We start from the raw sequence: 19,635 nt of genomic DNA, 5'->3' as shown, positions 1-19,635 counted from the left end.
GTGGCCGGCATGACTCAACGCCAAAGGCGCACGGAACGCTGGTACCTTCCCACCAAAGGTGGTCCCTATTTTTTCTACTTGCATTTTTACGTGCTTTCGAAATTGCTAGGTTGGCAGAAGCTGGGACAAGTAACGGGAGCTCACCCTGTTACACAGCAGCACTAGGGATTCGAACCACTGAGCTGCCGACCTTTCGATCGACAAGCTCAACGTCCTAGTCCCTGAGCCACCGCGTCCCTATATTGTTCCTCAAATCCTCACAAAATCACCTGAGTTCTTCAAGTCTTCAGTGGTCCAGGGAGGCCATTTTGCATGTGTTTTTAAAACATTTTTCTATGAGCTACAGATGAGGAACCTATGATCATCGATTGCTAACCCCCTGATAGCAATAGCACTTAGACTTATATACCGCTTTGTAGTGCTTTTACAGCCCTCTCTAAGTGGGTCACAGAGTCAGCCTATTGCCCCCAACAATCTGGATCCTCATTTTACCCACCTTGGAAGGATGGAAGGCTGAGTCAACCTTGAGCCTGGTGAGATTTGAACTGCTGAACTGCAGCTAGCAGTCAGCTGAAGTAGCCTGCAGTACTGCACTCTAACCACTGCACCACCTCGGCTCTTGTTATGAGAGGATGTCTTCTTTTTATCCTCTTTCACAAACCGAAATAAATACTTTCTGATAAATTAACTTTTCATCATACGTTTTTTCTTTCGTAAACTTCCTATACACTCAACGTATAAAGTAGTCCTCTATCCAAATAATTCTGGCATACCTGCATCAGAACTTCCCACATGAATTGCAGAATGTCTCATCAAAACTAGCACAATTATTTTGGCAGCAACTGCTAGGTAATGGTGACTATTATTCCTTTACCTTATTGTGCCAGGTTAAGACCCTTTATATGTTACAAAGCTTCTCCTTTGCCAATTCAACAGATTTTTGCTATGGGAAACTGGTTGCATTCCAGTAAACAGTAGTGGGAAAGGCCAAAGAAAAAAACTCAACAACAATGCATCTCAGATTTTAAAATGTTTCTTTTTCAGATTCTTTTAACAGGGCATACCATACTCAAAGGCATCATTAGCATTGCTTGTGAAAACAATATAGGCCTGTGCTTTTGGATTTTCTCAAAGAATGGCCATAAAATTGCCCTCTGCCTTGCTCCTACAGAGCTCCATTTGACAAGCCACATTTCAATTAATGGGAGCTGAGCAAGAACACTGCCGAGCTCATTTCTTTGGAATTTGAGCTGGAGAACTTTCCAATTGCTTTTCTGCCTTCAGAACGGAGCACTGCTGGAAAAAATTTCCAATAGCATGAAATTTAATCCCTATAAATATTAAGATGTATATGCTGGGGGAAAAATAAAATATCCAGAACAAGGACATGCAGCCACACACAACAACAACAAAATGGCATGGGGGGGCGGGAGGAATTATTGTGTAGCGTGCATTCAAGTGAGGATGCAGGCCATTTTGTAATGGTCTGAACAATGGACCTGCTTTATTTAAATTAATTACCATTCCTTGCGAATTCTACAAAAATATACCTAAGGCTGCTTCTTTCACAAAGCTAGAGGAGATTGCTAAAACTCCAGCTCCCACCACTTGTTATTCTATCCAGCAAGCCTAACAAGCATCAGTAATAGTCCTGCACTTTTTTGAATTCTCACCTCATGGGGTTTGAATAAAACAGACCCATTCAGTCACTGAGTTGGTACCAGAACTACAGTTCTGGCTTGCAGCTGCTGCCTCAAGCAGACTTTCAGTCCTTGGGCTGCTCCTGAAATTTTCTCTTAAGACAACAAAGCCTTGTTCCATTGGGCCTTTTTAAAAAGATGCCTGAATGACAGAAGTAGTTTGCTATGCAGGATATGTGGGTGCTTTTTAAAAACCTACATGCACTTTGCTCCATCTAAATAATACTAAATCCCTCTATAATCACCAGGGCTGACATCTTGTGCCTGAGGCAAAGCAAAAAATGTTGCCCCCTCCCACCTCATTCAAAATGCAGAAGCAACTATTTGTACCTTACTTCAGCTCTTGAATGGGAGAACACACACATACACACACTAATTCAGAGCTGGAGCAGGGTAGATCATAGGCAGAGGGGGAATGGCTGAAGGGTTGTGAAAGAATGGCTGAAAGCCTCTTCTGCAATCCACAGCATCAGCCACCTGAGACAGTTGGGTCATTCTGCCAGACAGGAGGGCTGGATCTGGCAGTCACAACTTTGTTCCACGTCAGACATATTTTATGGACATCCCCCTCACAAGTATGACCTCTACTATATTGGTTGAAGCACTAATGAATTTGAAAGCATAAAAAAGAGTTGGCAATATATTAAATGAGCTAAACATTAATAATGGAATTTGAAATTATAAAAAGTGTTTAAAGGTTACTATGGAATTTACTAAAAGTATTAGAAATAATATTATGAAGAAAAACTGAGTTTTTTCTTCTTTTTCTTTTTCTTTTTTTTTGATTATGGTTAATATTATATGAATTGTCATTGAATTGCAAATATATGATTGATTTTGATGTTTGATAAGTAGAAAATATAAAAGACTATAAATATTAAATGGGAATAAAAGGGTTTAATATAACAGGAGTAGAAAGGTGGGGAAGAGAAAAAGTTTGATAAATGATTAAAATTCAGGGTGAAGGGCAGTGGTGGGTTTCAAAATTTTTTACTACCGGTTCTGTGGGTGTGGTTTGGTGGGCGTGGCATGACATGGTGGGCATGGCTTGGTGGCCATGGCAGGGGAAGGATACTGTAAAATCTCCATCAGCTGGGACTTGGGAGGCAGAGAATAGAAGGGGGCGGGGCCAGTCAGAATTTTTACTACCGGTTCTCCGAACTACTCAAAATTTCTGCTACCAGTTCTCCAGAACTGTCAGAACCTGCTGAAAACCATCTCTGGTGAAGGGTAAGCTCAGATATACAAAGATAAATAAAAGAAGGAAAACAAAAATGAGAGAAAATACATCAATGAAAGCATGTAAGATGTGTTGGAAAAGAACTAAACTTTGTATGAATATGAAACCTGGCCAATATTCTGTTCAGAAAAAATGCATTGTATGTTGTTGCTTGTGTGTTAAAAAAAACTTTACTTAAAAAAAGTATGACCTCTAAAATGTTGCTAATGCATGGTATAAACTGGGAGAGATAAATGATAAAAATGATCTACACACTGGCTTACATAAGGTATTAGAATCCAACATTTCATTCAAATGACACTTTGGAGAATGGGCAAGTGCCATGGACATTTACATAGTCACTTAAAGCAGATGCCATTTGATTCAATGGGACTCACTCCCAAATAAACCCCCTTCCATTAGAACACCACCACTAGTCAGGAAAACATGAGCTATGCTTATAATTTGGGCTGCATGGGTTAATAGAGGAGTTGAATCCCATTTGTTAATATGACAGTTTATACAAGAAGTACATTCAACTTGCGAATGAAGTGAAGGGGATTAAATTCCAGAACCCTATATATATTGGGCCAATAATTCACCTAGAGAATTTCAGTTGAAGGAAATGAATACCAAAATTCAAAATCAGGAGTTGAGAGAACCCTGTGGTGTTTATGGGTTTTGAAGGTACTTAGAAGTCTTTTCTTAAGTGCTGGGCTTTCAGAAACATTTTTTAAAGTTCTGTAAATATTCTACCATAATTGAAGCCATTGTTTATAAAAGGAAACTGAATTATTGAAGATCTGTTAGTAGATGAATGGAATCTATAGTCCCTTTTTGCCCAATATCTAAGAAGCAAAATCCACAGGGGAGACATGTTGAATTGTTTCAGCTGCTCAGAATTAATGCTTTGTAGCAGTCCAAAGAAAGTGGAACTTCAGAAGAGAGAACAGTCTTCTCCTTTTTCATGGTTTGTCTGTTTAGCAAAATGCATTTTTACAATTTTGTTGCTGCTGACTCAACCCTTACAGTGCAAAGAACCGGGCCGTGGGAGTTACCCCTCAATTATGCCAATTTAATCAAAGTAGAGAGAGGGCTCAAACCTGTAAACAGAATTAACATGAGTTAGGGTCTCCACCCATTCACTTAAGAATTGTGTAAGAGAAACTGAAGGAACATCCATGTTTCTGCCGAAAACTGGGAATTTCTGGGAACTTTCTGGCCATAAATTTAATGTATACATATATGTGTGGGGACCAAGATGGCACTAATAGTTCAGCAACCAGTCACCAGATGCATTCATGGTACTGATACCATTGTGAGTGCAGCAGGTATATTTGTTCCACAATTCTTATCACAAGGGTCTTATAGCATAAAATACCACGTGAAACAACCGAGTGAGAAACGATGGCAGGAAGAAGCAACAAAAAATACATCCCAAAACATGTGAGCTGTGCAGAGAGCCTTAAAGAATTAAATCAGATAGTTGCACAGAGGTTATCTAAGAGAGTCCTCTTATAGACATAAGAGTTGGAAGAAGTCCTAGCATCAGAACTTGCTATGCTGGCCAAAAGTTAGGGGCTTCCTGTTCCCTTGGAGTTATTATCCAGAATTATCAGCATCAGATCAATCACTGCCACTCTTCCCTGCCAGATGTACTTAGGCGGCAGCAGAACATCTGGACGAAGGCAATGGATTAAATCTGCTTTTAAAGCAGCCACCATCTTACGTTTTCTACAGTTGGATATCTGATGTTGGGCATTACATTTTCAGAAATCTAAGATGACAACACAGTGATCTTTAGTATTCAGTGTTCTTGGGCATTCTCCTAAGATAGGAGTCCAGAAAGCTTATCTCACAATAGACTGATATTGCTACAGTGGAGACAGGACACAACCAGAGGTGGGCATCACATACTGTAACAACCAGTTCGCCCAGAACTGAAAATGTGAGTGTGTGCCTTCAGCACATGTTCGTGCCATCGAAAAACCAGCAATTATATAGGACATGATAGCCAGGGCAAGTGGGTAGGCCCAGCCGCTGGTCGGAACTACTGGTTCGCTCAAACTGTTCCGAACCGGCAGCAGCCCACCACTGGACACAACTGAAAAGTAGTGTTGTGGAACATTATTTTTTAAAAAGACTGTACTCTGAATGTGTATGGGAATATTGTACTTAATAGAAAAGATGAAAAAACAGTTACTACCAACCTGCCTTCCATTGAGGACCTGTATACTGCACGAGTCAAAAAGAGGGCTATGAAAATATTTACAGACTCCTCGCATCCTGGACATAAATTGTTTCAACTTCTATCCTCAAAACGAGGCTATAGAGCACTGCACATCAGAACAACTAGACACAAAAACAGTTTTTCCCCGAACGCCATCACTCTGCTAAACAAATAATTCCCTCAACACTGTCAAACTATTTACTAACTCTGCATTACTATTAATCTTTTCATTGTTCCCATCACCCATCTCCTTCCACTTATGACTGTATGACTGTAACCTTGTTGCTGGTATCCTTAAGATTTATACTGACTGTTTCCTAATAGGATTTGATTGCTTATTTGTTCCCTATGACTATCATTAAGTGTTGTACCTTATGATTCTTGACGAATGTATCTTTTCTTTTATGTACACTGAGAGCATATGCATCAAGACGAATTCCTTGAGTATCCAATCACACTTGGCCAATAAAATTCTATTCTGTGAGGCATGGATTTCAACTGTAGGGTTCTTTTCCAATTTGGACCTAGCCAGACCTTTTTTTGGGTTCTGGAGGACAGGACATTTCACTGTATTGTTTCAAGCTGCTAATCTGATTCCCAAAATAATGTTAAATATTCTTTTTGGCTAAAGAAGGAATAAACCTTAATTAAATCTGCATGTTTAGCTAAGTAATTAGTTTTTGGCAAGTATATCTCAAAAGCAGATATCCCTGTCTTATTGGATTTAACAGATCCTCCGGAGTGGTGTTTATCCAAATGAAGGAAGATTTCCCAGTTTAGGAGCCAAGAAAGAGAATGCACACACATTTTGAATACTAATCATTTTTTTTATTTTCCCTTTTACCCATGTTGACATCATCCTCTCATCCCAGAAGTAGGAGGGCCTTTATTTTATTGGGCTGGTGTGAATCAAACGTTCTTGAACATAGTTTTCTTTGTTGGGAGATCTCTAGGGATCCTAGAAGCATCAACCATTCGTTTACCAAATACATTTAGACACTCTACATTTTTAACCAAGAAGAATAGATGATCCCTAACCCTGGAAGCTTTTCCATCATTTTTCCCTCAGAAAAAGAATGAGCAACAGAAATTGGATGCTGACCAGATAAAAAAATGCAAAACGCTGTCTCATGGAAGCCTCACTCATTCCAGCAATTAATAAAGGCTCTGGATACACAGGAACAAAAGCTCCTACTCTTTTTCCACCAGAAAACTATTTTTTTTTCCTTCAGTGGGATAAGTGCAAGACCAGCATCTTGAGAGCAGTAAAGAGCTTTGCAACTCTATTGTAAAACTATTTTCAGTTTAGGTTTTGTGCAAAATTGAGGTATGCACTACTAAATTAGGTGGATCCTAGTTTAAATCTGTCTTCCTCCTCTTTCTGCTTTTCTCTCCTTTCTACTATTTGACTTTGGTTCTTCTTCTATAGGTACTGTATTGTTTAAGAACTGGCAATCAATTCTCCAAATTTCCTCCCTTTCCCCAAACTCCCTTTTAATATCTTTTCCTTGATCCATACTTTCTACAGATCTTCCTTCCTTCCTTCCTTCCTTCCTTCCTTCCTTCCTTCCTTCCTTCCTTCCTTCCTTCCTTCCTTCCTTCCTTTCTTCCTTCCTTCCTTCCTTCCCTCCTTCCTTCCTTTCTTTCCTGTCTTATACTTTTTATAATTTCTAAACTTCTGATACCCCAACTTGCCAACTCTTTCACAAACTATTCCTATCTACAATTATTCCTACTTCCAGACTGGTTAATCAAGAACATGCTACTTCAAGCACAATTTTAACCCTAGCCAAGTTGTATTCATGCCAGTTAAATTTCATTTATAAATGTTTTTTGTTGTGGTCTGGATATTGTATCGATAACATTTATTTTTATGTCTCATTTAATCAACCCTTTACCCTATGTTATATTTTGAATTAGACTTTCCTTAACAAAAACCACATAATTCGTTGCATTTTTTGCTATTCTTTAAAGAAATCACTTGAACGCTTTGATTAAACATCTTTAATGTGTGTCTTTTAATAGAAACACTTTACTCTGAAAAAGCTTATATTTATATCTCTCCGTGTTAATTCAGCAAGGCACACTTTTGAGAATCTCATCTTTGAATCACAATCCTGGATTACATCTGGTAATTCCAAAATCAGCCTCTCTCTATCACTAGCTGCAAAGATCCAAAATTTATTTCTAAGGGAAAAGGATCAGTGGATCCAGTTTTAATGGGCATTAAGCCTCCAGCAGCTCTCCAGAGATGCCACAATGTAGAGCAGGGGTCTCCAACCTTGGTCCTTTAAGACTTGTGGACTTCAACTCCCAGAGTTCCTCAGCCAGCAAAGCTGACTGAGGAACTCTGGGAGTTGAAGTCCACAAGTCTTAAAGGGACCAAGGTTGGAGACCCCTGATGTAGAAAGCATAGACAATGAAGGACAGAAAGAAGAGCTTCTACCAAGACTACAATCAGATACAAGGGACTTCAGCCCAGGCCCAAAACATAACTTGAGGAAACCATTCATGTGAGTATAAAGTGAGGCAGGGAAAAACTTTGGGTCAGTCACTCTCTCTCAGCCCAATTCATCTCACAGGGTTGTTTCTGGAGGGAAAATAGGAGGAGAAAGGAGCATTAGGTATGTTCATCACCTTGAATTATTTATAAAAAATAATAAAGGTGGAATTAATTTTTTTAAAGAAACCCACAAAGACTTGCAAGATTCTGCTACTGTAGCTAAGGTATTATAATAAAATGTAGACTTGTCCTACACTGAAACATAGAAAACCGAAAGAAAAAGATCTAGTGGTCCATCATGCCTGCCCTTTGAGTTGATTTGTTTGTTTTTGTCTTTTTAATTTATTTACTTATTATTTTTACTTACTGTTTTTATATTTTATTCATTTTTATTTTTTATTTTTGTCCGATGATTGACATTTGTTTATCCCAAGTATGTTTAACATCAGTTACTGATGATTGACCCACTACTTCTGCTGGAAGTTGGTTCCAAGCTTCCACTACACTTTCTGTGAAATAATACTTTCTAACAGTACTTTTGATCCTCCCTCCTCTCAGTTTCATGTTGTGTCCTCGTGTTCTTGATTTTTGCTTAATATTGAAAATACTATCTTCTAGAACCTTAGTCACACTGTTAATATACAATCATGTCACACACACTTTCCCTTCTACCCTCCAGGCTGCACATATTCAGTTCCTCTAATCTCTCCTGATAGTTTTGTCCCTCAGATCTTGCCCTATTTTTGTTGTGAGTCTCTGGACTCACTCAATCTTATCAATATCTTTTTTTAAGTGAGGTTCCCAAAACTGGACACAGTAGTCCAACTAAAGCCCTACATGGGAGGATTGGGACCTCCTTTTTCCTGCTGGCGATCCCTCTAGTGATACATCCCAGAATTTTATTTGCCTTCACAGCTGTCTGGCCACACTGTTTTTTTTTCTCATTTTGCAGTCATCTAAATCTTTTTCTTTTCATTATTCTATCTAATACTGTACCTCCCAGTATGTTGTACTGTACCCCCTCTTGGAGGATTCTTTTTTCTTAGATCTTACATTTAAAAATGTAAGATCTTACATGATCTTACATTTAAAAACATTGAACTCCAGTTTCCATTTTTTTTACCAAATTTTCACCAATGCCAAATTATTTTCCATATAATGAATACCCTCAGGATCGTGAACTCTATTACACACTTTTGTGTCATCAGCAAAAAGACAAACCTTATCTAGCTATCTTTCTGTGTGATATTAAAACGCATTGAACTGAACAGGACCTAGGATTGAGCCTTGTGGTAGACTACTTGTGGAAGCAACAACAATAGCACTTAGACTTTTATTCCACATCATAATATAAACTCTAAGCAGTTTATAAAGTCAGCGTATTGCCCCCAACAATCTGGCTCATCATTTTATTGACCTCGGACGGGTGGAAGGATGAGTCAACCTTGAGCCATTCAGAACTGAACTCCTGGCAGTGAGCAGTGAGTTAGCCTGCAGTACTGCATTCTAACCACTGCGCCACCACGGCTCATAAGCAAGTATCAACATCAAGCAAAAGAAGGTAGAGTCATTACAGAAAAAAGACTTCTAAACATTAGAGATTGATGGTAGATGGATGAGCAATTATCAGAATATGTCAAGTTTCTGGAACAAGGAAGCAGCTGCTTCAGAAGGTTCTAAACTAAAAACAAGAATTTGATGTACATCAAAAGGTGAAGAGGAGATCTGCATAGAGGTTAATTCCAGTCATGAATTGGAATGTATACATATGAACTGTTAGGATTAATTGTAATCTTAGGGATTAGGACGATCAGAGCCAGAAATATTTCATAGAATGATAACAGTGGTTACATCAGCACAAATAAGGTATCTTCCATATGTCCCTGATTCATGTTTCAGTAAAAAACACTATTCTTTAAAACGTGTTGGTGTTTGCTATACGCTTTCCATTCTGTGTACACTGTTCATAAATAAAGTGTCAGGAATTGGAGTCTTGGAGTAATTCTTGTTAGAGTTGCTCCTCTGCTTTTTGGCACTGGATCATAATCTATATGCAAAAGCTTTCAGCCCATCCTTGCATATAAAAAAGCAGCAACCAAACTCGACAAAGTATTCTCACCTTGCGATCATGTATGCATTGCAGACTGGAGTGGACAGGGTTGTTTGGACTCAAACTGAACAACAGTGAAGTTCTATGGAGATTCTCAGCCATCCAGGTCATGGTTGTCCCAAAGGTGCTTTTTCAAAAAGCAACTAGACTTTGTTTTTCCATGAAGACATTTTGCTTCTCATCCAAGAAACCTCTTCAGTTGGAGCCTCCACCAGTTCAGTAAGAACTGAAGAACTTCTTGGATGAGAAGCAAAACATCCTCAAGGAAAAACAAAGTCTAGTTACCTTTGGGATAAACAACATCCCAAAGGTGTTGTTTATCCCAAACAATGTGAAGAGTTTCGAGCCTTGATAAACTGTCATAGGCGAAGAGACACATATACGTGACTCTTGTCAATGCCAATCTGGGCAGAGATGAAGGTAAAAAACAAGCAGATGCATTTACTTAAGGAAAACTATATATTTGTGTGTATTTGCCAAAATTCAGGACTGGATTACATTAAAATAAGCCTTTTAAAAATGTTCCCTTCATTAAAATTCTCTTTCTGTCTCTGTCAGTTCATATGTTGCTTGCACGAATAAAGAAGGAAAGGTTTGGTTTCATTTGCAATTGTGCAACCAGACGATAATTTGGCTGCACTATTTGGACTGGTAATGGACTGGTAAAGCAATGCTTACCTAAACTCAGAAAGCCAAAGAGTTGAGCACCTCCTGGCAAAGTGTAAGGCCAGGGTCCATGGGAGAGAGAGGATGCTGGCCAAAGGTGAGGAAAACAGAGAAAATGACAAATCCATGATGCTATTTTTCTTAGTAAAGAAGAAACTCTTGGTCTGTAAATCCTGACTCAGCACAACATTACAGCTCTGTAATCATATGTATGAAAGAACACAGACAGAAAGTAGATTTAGTAGGGGGGGCATTAATGCAGCATTTCTGAAAATCCCAAGAACTTTTCCAGATTAACGTTAATTGACTGCACTATATTGATGGATCTACTGTTCTTGGCAATGCCTAAGGCTGGACTACCTTAGGTTTTGTGTATAAACTAAACACAGAATAATTTGTATACTGAGGTTGTCAAAGAGATTAAATTGTGTACTGGAAAGTCCCAGGTTCAAAGCTCATAAAATGAATAAACAAGTCTTCAATTTAATCTACTATTTCTCCAATTCACATACCAACAAGAACATTGGGCAAACTTAATTTACAGGAATATTAAACAACAAGCACAGGTACTGTTGTTAATATAAGGATTATTATATTTTTATATCAGCATCCTCCATATTAGCAAATGAAAATTTACTGGACTGTATCTTCTATCACCCCAAAGGGAAAATAACAGCAGTAGACCAAAACCTCTAGACCTCAGAATGGACATGGGGACTAAGCAACAGTTACATTTGCAAAAGGGAACATTTCTGATTTTAGCCAATTTCTCTCTCCTCTAAAATATATTCAGGACTTCTTTGGAATGGTCCATAGCTCTCAGAATCAGGCTACTAAAATGAGGAAGCAGGAAATCTCTTTTGAACACCCAGAAGTATTAGTGGGCATTACAATTTAAAGGACTGTCATTTTTATCATTCTCACTTTCTGTTTTAAGCACAACTACTTTTCTCTTGCTCCAGCCTTATATGACCCACCTATATATTTCAGAACACTCACATTTGACCCTTGACCTACAGAAGCTCATCCACACATGACCTAAATCATCCAATATTGCTACTCCTACTGACTTTCCGTGCTTAGCCATACTTCAAAGTTTGTTAAACTTCACATACTATACCATGGATATAAACTCCCAAGGAAGAATTTTCACCTGGGACATATTTCAGTACTTCAATATTGCTTTGTCTTATGGGCCATTAGCTTTCAATACATTATTTATTGATCTGATATCACAGCTCTTTTGCAAACAAATCTCCAGCTCAGCAGATTGTCAAACAGGACCCTAACAAGATTAAAACCTTTGCAAAACAGCTAGAAAAGCTGCATGTCTGTATAAGTAAGGCTCACAGCACTATTAGTGCATATTTGTATTTTTGACAGAATGAGCTTCAAAACCTCTTCCAACAGGAGGATGAAGGTTCATTCTCCGAGCTTGTGGGGTGGTTTCCAAACGTTTCATTACCAGGCTAGGTAACATCTTCATCAGAGTCCACGTCCATGTAAACTCCGCTGAAGATATTACCTAGCCTGGTAATGAAACGTTTGGAAACCACCCCACAAGCTCGGAGAATGAACCCAGTGGTGGGTTGCTCCTGGTTCTGTCTGGTTTTACAGAATTAGTAGTAAAACCAGCAGGAGGCTCCACTCACCCACCCCGAAATCATCAAGGGGCTTCTGCACATGTGCAGAAGCGTGCACACGTGAAGCGAGCATGCACACGCGCTCCTCTTGCGAACCAGTAGTAAAGGTAAATAGAACCCACCCTGAATGAAACATTTGGAAAACACCCCACAAGCTCAGAGATATTCACCACAATTCAAACAGACACACACACACACACACACACACACACACATATATATATATTTGTTTTCTGAGGTTTTCGCGGGTGTTTGTATGTAGGTCTTTGGTTATTCGGGTTTTCTCCCGCGTAAAATTGGAAGTGTCTTGGTGACGTTTCGACAAAGTCTTATTCGTCATCTTCAGGCTTCAGCTTCGTGCTTCTGGCCCAGAAGCACGAAGCTGAAGCCTGAAGATGACGAATGAGACTTTGTCGAAATGTCGCCAAGACACTTCCAATTTTACGCGGGAGAAAACCCGAATAACCAAAGACCTACATATATATATATATATAGAATAGAATAGAATTGAATATGCTTCATCAGTTTGCTTTATTGGATAGTAAATTGGATGGTTTGATGTTATTCAAGTCAATTTTTACAATCTCAGGAGAAAACTTAATATATTGCCCAATTCAGCTTGATCAGCCTACAAATAATGAACATCTTATTCATGGATGTGAGTTTTTAAAAGTAGACATACATTTAACACAGGTAGCTTCTTCTTTTTTTTAAAGAAAAAGGCTGTAGTCATATTTTCACACCTTTTTCCAGAAGCAAGTTCCATTGATTGAAAAACTAAACTTCTGAATAAATGGTTAGCATTGGAGAATTTGACTGAATTCTACCATCTTTGCCCACTATTGATTTTGGATCCAGTGCCAGAGAGCACAAACATTTACGGAGGCATGTGGTCGAAGGAAATTAATAGGGTTCTTTTTTAAAGCAAATTTTATTTTATTTGCCTAAGAACTTGAAAAAGATAATAATGAAAAACTCCATCCTCAAGTCCACTCATCAGGACTACCTCGATTAAGGAGCATGAAAATGGCAACATGAGGAGATATGAAAAGACAGGCATATTCAATGTTCAAAAAAACCCACAAAACCCCACAGAGACTGACCAGTGTGACGGCTTTCAACAACCAAACAGAGGATCACTGTTACAGCAGCAATTTGTTGCAGCTGACATTTCTTTGGTCTTTAAGCCAAATCATAAATCTGCATCTTTACCTTTTAGGCAGAGTGTGTAGCATTTTTCAAACTGAGGGCAATTCTTGGCTTCAGAACTATAGGCCAGAGGCTTCACTCTCAAAGTGAGCTGTGGCCAAGAACATAACATTTGATGTAATTTACAGTTATTTTAAATGTATTTCAAATTAATTAACTTTGATTGACACTGTTACTCTCTATGTACCTACTAATGTTTTCCCTCAATTGCATTAAATATTCCAAAATTATATATACATAGATATATACATAGATATTCACAAATATGTGGTTGTTGTTCCCGACTCGAGGGGGTGGTTCTCATCTCTGTTTCAAAGCCGAAGAGCCAGTACTGTCTGAAGACATCTCCATGGTCATGTGGCCGGCATGACTAAATGCCAAAGTTACATGGATTGCTGTTAACTTCCCATCAAAGGTGGTCCCTATTTTTCTACTTGCATTTTTTATGTGCTTTCGAACTGCTAGGTTGGCAGAAGCTGGGACAAGTAACAGGAGCTCACCCAGTTATGCGGCATAAGGGATTCGAACCGCTGAACTGCCGAACTTTCGATCGACAAGCTCAACGTCTATTAGGGATAGGTAAATTTCTGAAAACTTATTGTATATCAGAGGTAGCTGTATCAAAAGAAGTATATATTAAAGAATGTTAGATATATTAAGAAAAAAAGTAAGGAACAAATCTGGATTGTCCAATTACAAAAAAAATAGACAAAACTTTGGAATAAAATAGCAATAGTACTTAGACTTATATACTGCTCCACGGTGCTTTGCAGCACTCTCTGAACAGTTTATAACATCAGCATATTGCCCCTAATAATCCAGGTCCTCATTTTACCAACCCTGGAAGGATGAAAGGCTGAGTCAACCTGGAGTTGTTCAGATTCCTGGCAGTGGGTAGAATTAACCTGCAATACTGCATTCTAACCACTGCGTCACCACTACAATATATTTGTACTGTCACAATTTGTACTGCCTCTGTATCCCAGTACGCATCTTTTAGACTGGCATGATTTCATCATTCAGTAGAGTAGGCAAATCCAAAGTACTCCAGATGTAGCCTCATTCCGCCCCCACCCCCATCCCAAGATTCTGCCTGGACCAGAGCAAAGGTAGCCCAGCTATAAGATTGCATTAAAGTAACAAATAGATTTCTTAAAGCAACAGCTTCTCTTTTTTCCATGTACATGAAACTTCTTCCTAAACCAATCATATGAGACAGTGAAATTGCACAAATAACACATTATTAATACAATGGCAGTCTTTTTGCGAGTTGGCTGGCCCTGTAAGTTGAAGAAATCAATCAATCAAATCAAATATGTTTGTAAAATATGGGGTAAAGGAATGTTCTGTGTCTACTCCATCATTTACAGTAGCATTCTAGTTTCTAGTTCAGGGGTCTCCAACCTTGCAACTTTAAGACTTGTGGACTTCAATTCCTAGAGATCCTCAGCCAGCAAAGCTGAGAACTCTGGGAGTTGAAGTCCACAAGTCTTAAAGTTGCAAGGTTGGAGACCCCTGATCCAGAACATATAATGATGAGGAGAGTTTAACTGCATTATGATTAACTTCAATTGGGTTCTTTTTAAAGATATGGGATAAACAACTTAGATTGAAGCATCTGATATTCAGTTATGGAACAAAGAAATGAAAGGTAGTCATTCATTGATTGGGACTTCATCAAGCCCACTCCAAAAAGCAAGAAAAGAAAGAAATAATTCATGTAGCTTACCCTTCACAAGTAGTTATAGGTACCATATCAATTAAGGTTACATGTTTGAGGTTACTTGGTTTAAACTCAAAACAATGATGTGATATGTGGCGTGCAGGAAACCAGAAAGGGCTTTTTTAAAAAGAAAAAAAACAGGTTTTGGAGGTTTTTTCCCCTTTCTGATAAACTGTGGGCTTCTGCTGAGAATTCAGGGCAAGGAAAATACATTTTTACACTGGGCAGAGTTTAACAGAGAAATTAGCAACCACAAAATATTTTAAGATTGACCAGCTCTTTAAAGTGAGACTAATAAAATTAAAAACAGATCTATTATTTATATTATTTCATTTTTTTCTTCTACAATGTTTTTGCTGTATGAACAATGACGCTAATTATTGAATATGTGTTTGGGAATTAAGCAAACAGGACTTGAAATACATTCTGTGTGATCTTTCCTCTACTTCAGTTCCTAAAATACCACATAAGATTTAAGAGACCTATAGGTGATTTAAAGCTGCTTTCACAGCTCTTCTCTAACTTGTACTTTCCCAGTCATGCACTGTGACTTTTTAAAATATCTCTAATTTTGGAGGCTTCAACAGCCAGCAAAACAAGCCTCTAAAATATCACAATCCCTGATTCTCATCAGTTCTGCTGGCAATGTTTTGCCCTTTTCTTTCACATTCTAATACCATCCACAGTAGCTAAGAAGCTTTTAAGAAGACACCTTTGACTTTCTTCAGTTTCACGAAAAAGAACAGTTTGGCTTTTAAGATATAGGTGAAAGCTGGTCAACAAATAAAGAACGCTGAATTAGAGTTTAATATTTTGTTCATTGGCTGTTAGAAAAATGAAGGTATCACCATGACATAGAGTATACTGCTTTTGGCAGAAATACAGCCAAACAAATAGAGATGCCCATCACATTTTCCCTTACAATCTGCACACTAAGCTACAAATTCAGTACGTTCTATGTTCAGAAGAAATTTGGGATCACTTTGAAATGAATGCTTTTGAGATGGTCAAAAAATAATGTAAACACTATTTTTAATGTATGTATGCATTGTTTTAAAACTAATTCCGCTTCAGCCACAACAATGCATTAGCACACAATAGATACAAACTTAAGGTAAACCGCGCCAAACTTGATTGCAGAAAATATGGCTTCAGCAACAGAGTGGTCAGTATCTGGAATGCACTACCTGACTCTGTGGTTTCATCCCCAAACCCCCAAAACTTTAACCTTAGACTGGCAACTGTTGACCTCACCCCATTCCTAAGAGGTCTGTAAGGGACATGCATAAGAGCACCAGCGTGCCTACTGTCCCTGTCCTAATGTTCCTTTTAATTGTATTCATTTTATGTATTCAATTCATGCTTATACTTATATATATATATATAATCTAATACGTACTCAACAAATAAATAAATAAATAAATAAATAAATAATGTCTCTAGGCATTGTTTCTCATAAAATCAAAATGAAAAGATGACTGCCATTCAGAATATTTTTAGTAATTATTTAAATTTATATGGCTGCCTATCTTAAGCAACTCTAGGCAGCTTACAACGATCATAAAACTAATTAATAAAACAATCATCCCCCTTGCGATGCCTCCAGTCATACAATCAGTTTCTCAATAAAAAGTCAGCCTTCCCAAAGACTAGAAGGGTGAGGGCTTGTCGAATCACTATTGGGAGGTTTTTCCACAAGCCACAAAAAAAGGCCCACTTCTAAAGTCCGACCAAGATGGCAAGATTTCAGAGAGCATGCCCATCCTATCCAATCTAAGAGGACAGGCAGGTATTCTTGGGGAAGGAGACTCCTACAAATAACTGGGTGCTGTGCCATGTAGGGCTTTTAAGGTGTTAACCAGCACCTTGAATTGCTAATAACAGCAGTACTGTATGTGGACAGTCAATTTTCTTTTTTTTTCTAAACAGTCCCTGAAAATCATACTATGTAATAAAAAAAATGCTTTCAAAACTAATTTCTCAAAACACAGCAGAAGTCACGTGTTCCTCCCCTTGGAGAAAGGTTTTCTAAGATTGCCCCTCCCCCCAAAAAACATATCCACTCCATATTAGAGTGAAATTATTTTTAAAAACCCTGTCTTGTCACACACCGAAGGTGACAAAAGTATATCTTAATTAAATTCAAAAATAATTCACTGATTGTAAGTCAAAGCATATTTAGGAATGACAGATTGGCTAATTTTGAGTTTTACTTATATCACTCTCCTAAGGTTATTAGATGTTTTTAGACCATTACATTTTAATGCCATTTCACCAGATGCTATTTCTTTGCATTACAATCCTTCAGGAAAGTTCTGAGTTGGTTCCTCATGGAGTTTCCTCTTCTAGAGAGGAACCAAAAGAAAACAAAACACAAAACCCTCATGATATCTAATAAATGCATTGGTAGTAGTCATGTTTTCTGGAATACTTATAAAAGAAACTATTTTAGCTAGATTTTGGTCTGAACCAGTAAGCTTTTAATTAACTTCTTATATATATTTTGTACTCGGCATCCCATAAAAAATATTTATCCCTCAGTACAATAGAATAGAATAGAATAGAATAGAATAGAATAGAATAGAATAGAATAGAATAGAATAGAATAGAATAGAATAGAAATTTTATTGGCCAAGTGTGATTGGACACAAAAGGAATTTGTCTTGGTGCAGATGCTCTCAGTATACATAAAAGAAAACATACCTTCATCAAGGTATAACACTTACAACACTTAATGATAGTCATAGGGTACAAATTTAACAATGATACAACACTTAATGATAGTCATAGGGTACAAATAAGCAATCAGGAATGAAGTAAGATGACTGAGTGGAGATTCTAGCTTTCTTTTCAGGAGGAAATCAAGTAACACTGGATAGCTAGCTTATCAATAGGGATTTTTTATCATTTATGGTGGGCGTGTGATAAAGCAAAGAAATATTGGAATAGGATTCATATTTTAATATAGAAAGTTCTTAAAGTGAATCTAAAGAGAAAACCAGAGACTTTTCTTTAGGGTTTAATCGAAAAAAACCCAGAACTTAGATGTTATATATGTTGACAGCAGCAAGACTACTTTATGCACAGAAATGGAAGGTCACCTTGATCCCCACAATGGATGAACTGCTGCAAAAACTGATGGGAGTTACCAGAGATGGCTAAATTTACTGTTTTGATCAAGGAAAAAAATACAAATACTTTTATTTCTACTTAGAAACCGCTTCTGGACTTTGTGCTTGAGGTGGAAAAAAATGAAATTTTGATTTTGGGTTTTACCGATTAGATAGATTTGTTGTTATAGAAACGGCTAGTTAATACACTTATATAAAAGTAAAAAGTTGAGGTTTGATGTTAATGCCTTATTTTACTGCATCAAAAAGAGTCAGAAGTCAGTGCTTTTTTTCCCTTTTTCCCCTTTTCTTTCCCTTCCCTTTTCCCTACTATTTATCTTTGTATTTTTTTAATAGGGTATATTACAAACTGATAAAAACTATTTCAAAAAATAGTCTCTTTGAGTCATAACACTGAGAAAAGACTCATGCTTGTATTCAAGGGTTTCATTTCATTTGGGTTAGAAAGATCAATTCTTTGCCTCTGACTTCACAACTGCTGCCAGTTAAGAGTTGACAATATTTAGTCTTACAAATGCTGCAAAGCAGCTTCCTACATTCCTAAGGTATAGAAGAGAGCACTACCAATCAGCATGTATTATTTGTTATATCCACAGTGGAGGACGGAATCTAACCAGAGGCCAAATCATCCCACAGGCATGTCTGGCACACCAGATCGTGTTTCATTGTTTTTGCTTGTATTGTTTTGTGATGTTTGGTTTTATATAACTGTTGTGAGCTGCCCAGAGTTGTGGGTTTTTAGATGGGTGGCCGTAAAAGTCTTTTCAATAAATAAAATAGATGTGGAGAAGTGAAGCTCTACTCCTGCTCCAAAACTCAGCGATCTTGAACATCTTTCGCTCAAAAAGAGACTGCAAAAGATCATCCAGAGCCTCTCTAAAGCAGGGGTCTCCAACCTTGGGCCCTTTAAGACTTGTGGACTTCAACTCCCAGAGTTCCTCAGCCAGCTTTGCTGGCTGAGGGACTCTGGGAGTTGAAGTCCACAAGTCTTAAAGGGCCCAAGGTTGGAGACCCCTGGTCTAAAGTATCCTCTGCTCAGACAGAGGTTGGGAGAAATCATTTCTACCAATAAAGGAGAATTATTTGCAGCTCAGGGTTGAAATGAGGGCACTGATGATATTACCTAGTTTGGGTAATGGAATGTCTGCAAGAAAACAAACAAGCTCAGAGAGTACCAAGAACCCCTCACATCATTCCTAGCTTACTTCTGAGTGGAGGAATAAGGGCATTCCCACAGGCAGAAGGAGAAAAGGATGGATTGTTGTCTTAGTGGAAACATGGGGGAGACGAAGCACTTCAAGGAGCTCTGCACCTAAACTTCCATAAAGCCAGATATAAAAGATATCCAAAGCAGCTTCCACTCCCTGGGCCCAGATCTTCCTCTATATCAGTGATGGCGAACCTTTTTGGCACCAAGTGCCGAACACGGAGCACTTTGCGTGCATCAGGGCCGCAACCAGGAAGAGGAGCTGCCCAGAGGGCATGCACACGCCGGATAAAG

General features: G+C 38.2%; 1 protein-coding gene across 3 annotated transcripts in view; it reads right to left on the bottom strand.

Moving 5' to 3' along the window:
* The window catches only part of PAX9 (paired box 9), a 46,725-nt gene that overhangs the window by 3,763 nt on the left and 23,327 nt on the right, over positions 1–19,635 (bottom strand). Inside the window, exon 4 of one of the 3 annotated variants that reach the window (XM_058162285.1) lies at positions 7,609–7,739. The exons of the other annotated variants lie outside the window; for them this stretch is intronic. Coding sequence (XP_058018268.1) covers positions 7,701–7,739 — 39 coding nt within the window. The 3' untranslated portion in view covers positions 7,609–7,700. Of the gene's footprint in view, positions 1–7,608; positions 7,740–19,635 lie in introns of those variants that run through there. 3 annotated transcript variants of the gene reach the window in all.

Source organism: Ahaetulla prasina, chromosome 1 (genome assembly GCF_028640845.1).
Source record: "Ahaetulla prasina isolate Xishuangbanna chromosome 1, ASM2864084v1, whole genome shotgun sequence".
Lineage (NCBI taxonomy): Eukaryota > Metazoa > Chordata > Lepidosauria > Squamata > Colubridae > Ahaetulla > Ahaetulla prasina.
Note: the sequence above shows the minus strand (reverse complement) of the source record. Positions and strands in the feature narration are given on the sequence as shown.